Consider the following 3,508-nt stretch of genomic DNA (forward strand, 5'->3'; position numbering starts at 1 on the left):
ATGATTTCATTGTATCGCTGTTAAGTAAATGATTGAATTCATTTTGATTTTGAATTTCATTTAATGATACAATAGATAGAGAACAATTATTACCAACATAGCATTCTTTGACACCTTGGAATAAACCTTTGTATGTTAATCCGGTTTTGATTTTAATTGATTCGTAAAGCTCTGATTTTGATAGTTTAGTAAAGTTACATTTATTTCTTATTTCATCAATATTTATTCGATTTATTTCGTTACCATGTTTGAATAAACTAAAGTTACCAGCAGAACATAATATCCAATGATTTGAAATTGTATCTTTAAAGTGTGATTTGACATTGTATTCATTTTTTGAAAGTGTATTAATAGTTGTTTGTAGACATTGACTAACATCATCTTGTAATACTAATGGTGTTTTAAATTCGATTGAACTGATTGTAATATCTTGATTTGGATAAATGTTGAATAAATTGATGATATATCCACAACCTGGGAACTTGATTTTACCTTTTACTTGATGTCCTTTTAACCATTGGAATGGTTGTTTTTTAGTATCTATATAAGTTTGATATGGTTTGGATGGTAATTCTTTTGTAACACCTAGATGTTGAATTGGAGGTCCTTCTTTTTTTATTTTTTCATATGCTGGATTTTGTTTGAAATATACTTTATCGTCCCATTGATATAATGGTAGTTTTTTTATAGATTTATGAATATAAATATTTTGGTTTTGTTGAGTTAATTGTGATTTGAAATTTATATTAAATGAGTTGTTAACATAAAGTTTTGAAATTGTATTTAAAAATTCATCATAATCATTTTTCTTTTTGTGAAGTGGTGAGTGAATAGTTATTTTTTCTCCATTATTAAAATATGGTGATTGTGTTGATTTCATTTGATTTAAATAGAATGATAGTGTTGGGTGTGGCGAAACCTCGATAAATGTTACCTCGATACCACTGTTTTTTTTTTTTATATATTTAAATATGTTTGAAATGGTTTGAGTGAATCTTACTGGTTGTAAAACATTTTCAAATACATATTCTGAATTAAATGGTGTTGTTTCGTGATTAAAAAGGTTGGTTGTAACTGTTGAAAATATTGGTGTTGTTGATTGTTTTGATTTAATGTTCATTGAACATATTTCATCTTTAATAACTAATTGACTTGATGTGTGGAGGGATGAAAATGTTCCTAACATTGCACAAAATATATCTTTTGATTTTAAATCAGCTGCAATTTCATTTATTAAATGTTCTTTACCTGATACTACAATTGATGATGGTGAGTTGTAACAAGCAATATCGACATTTGGATATTTTGATGAATAATTTGAAATATATTCTTCTGCACTTATATTAACAGATAGCATTCTTCCAGTACCAGTTGTTTTATTTTGAGCTACCGATCTGTGGTATACTAAATAACATAATGTTTCAAAGTCAATCATACCAGAGCAATATGATGCTGATATTTCACCAAGAGAATGACCAACGATTAGATCTGATCTGATACCCCAGTGTTTATATAGTTCGAATAATGATACTTGAATCATAATATTTGATGGTTGAGCAATAGTATGATCGTGTACTGATTTGGTATCATTATCATCGATTGATCTTAGTTTTTGTAAAACAGAGTACCCATAGTATTTGAATAGTTCATTATCGAATTTATCTACCCATTGTTTGAATATTGTTTCATTTTCATATAGTTCTAATGCCATTCGATTATATTGTGATCCTTGACCACAAAATACAAATACTGTTAATGGATTGTTTTTTTTAACTGAAATATTTGAAAGTGTATTTGGATTGGATGATTTGATTTCATTTTTTGGATCTTTAAATTCTTCCCAATCACTTGCAATAATAACTGATCTTTGAACGAGTGATGTTGGTTTATATTTTATTTGATTATTTACAAAGTTATTAAAATCCAATGTGTCTGATTGATCCATAATAATTTGTTTGTATTTGTCAAGTGATGTTGATGAGTTTGATGAGAATGGTATTAAATACTTTTTATTATAATTAAAATCTTTTTTAATTATATCTTGTTTGTATTCTGATAAAATTATACAACAATTCGATCCTGTGATTTTGATTAAAAAAATTAATATATTTATTCTTTTTTTTTAATATTTTTTTAAAATGTTAAAATATATTTACCAGTTATACCAAAGTTATTAATAGCCATAACAGTGTTTTTGTTATTTTTGTAAAATGGTGTTGGTTCAGTTACAACTTTTAAACACCACTCATTGAATTTAATATCAGGATTTGGTGATTTAAAGTTGATATTTTGTACAAATGATTGGTTTTTATACATTACACAACATTTAATGAATGACATTATACCTGATGATGCTTCACCATGACCAATATTTGATTTGATAGACCCGATTAAAACTTGTTTGTTGGTATCTTTGAATACTCTTGAAATACCTTCTAGTTCTATTGGATCACCAGTTGGTGTACCAGTACCGTGACATTCGACATAGTCAATATCAGATGCATTGATTTGACCATTGGTAGATTCGATTGCCGATTTAATATTTTCATATTGTGATGATTTTGATGGTGAATAAAAGTTTGATTTATCATAGTTACCATCTACATTTGAACTTGAACCTTTGATAACACAATAAATGTTATTACCATCTTTGATTGCTTTTTCTAAACTCTTCAATACAACAACACCGACACATTCAGAACGTACATATCCGTCTGCATCAGATGAAAATGAGTGACACTTTCCAGTTGGACTTAACATTGATAAATGAGAAAATGATTTTGATGTACTTGGGTCTAATTTTAAAAATAAATAAATATTAGTTTAAAGGGGTCTATAAAATCAGTTTTTTATACATACCAAGTATTAGATTAACACCCCCTACAATAGATACATCAGATTGACCACATTTTACAGTTTTATAACCAAGATGTATTGCATTTAATGATGAACTGCATGCAGTATCGATTGTCATAGATTCACCACGAAAATCAAAGCAGTATGATATTCTATTTGATATTGAATGTAGTGACCCGCCAAAAATATTTTTATGGATTTCAAAAGGTGATCTATTGGTTGTATCGTAGTCTACAGTTGATGCGCCAATAAATGTACTTGTATTTGAGCCTCTTAATGCCGATGGATCAATACCGCTATCTTCTAATGCTTCCCATGTACACTTTAACAATAATCTTTGTTGTGGATCGATTGTATTGACATGTTCGTCACTTGGATTGATTCCAAAGAAAATTGGATCAAACGACTTCCATTCATCAAGTGGAATAAGACCAGCATATTTACAAGCAATATCACCAGCGACACAATAGTTATCAGACCATCTTTCAGATGTTTCTACCATACCATCAAAACCATTAACCAAGCTATCCCATAATTGATTTGTATTTGAAATTGATTTTGACAAACTACCACTTGGTGCTCTAAAACCTATACCTATAACTGCAACATCCTTATTTTGAACGACATATTTTGATAACATTTTTAATTAAAT

The 3,508-nt window shown here is 28.2% G+C and overlaps 1 protein-coding gene across 1 annotated transcript; it reads right to left on the minus strand.

Moving 5' to 3' along the window:
* Nucleotides 1-58: 58 nt before the first annotated feature.
* Nucleotides 59-3,508, minus strand: DICPUDRAFT_48394 (uncharacterized protein; the record flags this gene model as incomplete). The annotated part of the gene is made up of 3 exons (XM_003289109.1): nt 2,860-3,508; nt 2,157-2,795; nt 59-2,079 (listed from the first exon to the last, which is right to left on the minus strand). Coding segments are annotated over exons 1-3 (3,297 nt in total), but the record flags the coding sequence as incomplete, so codon positions are not given.

Source organism: Dictyostelium purpureum (assembly GCF_000190715.1).
Source record: "Dictyostelium purpureum unplaced genomic scaffold DICPUscaffold_162, whole genome shotgun sequence".
Taxonomy (NCBI): Eukaryota; Evosea; class Eumycetozoa; order Dictyosteliales; family Dictyosteliaceae; genus Dictyostelium; species Dictyostelium purpureum.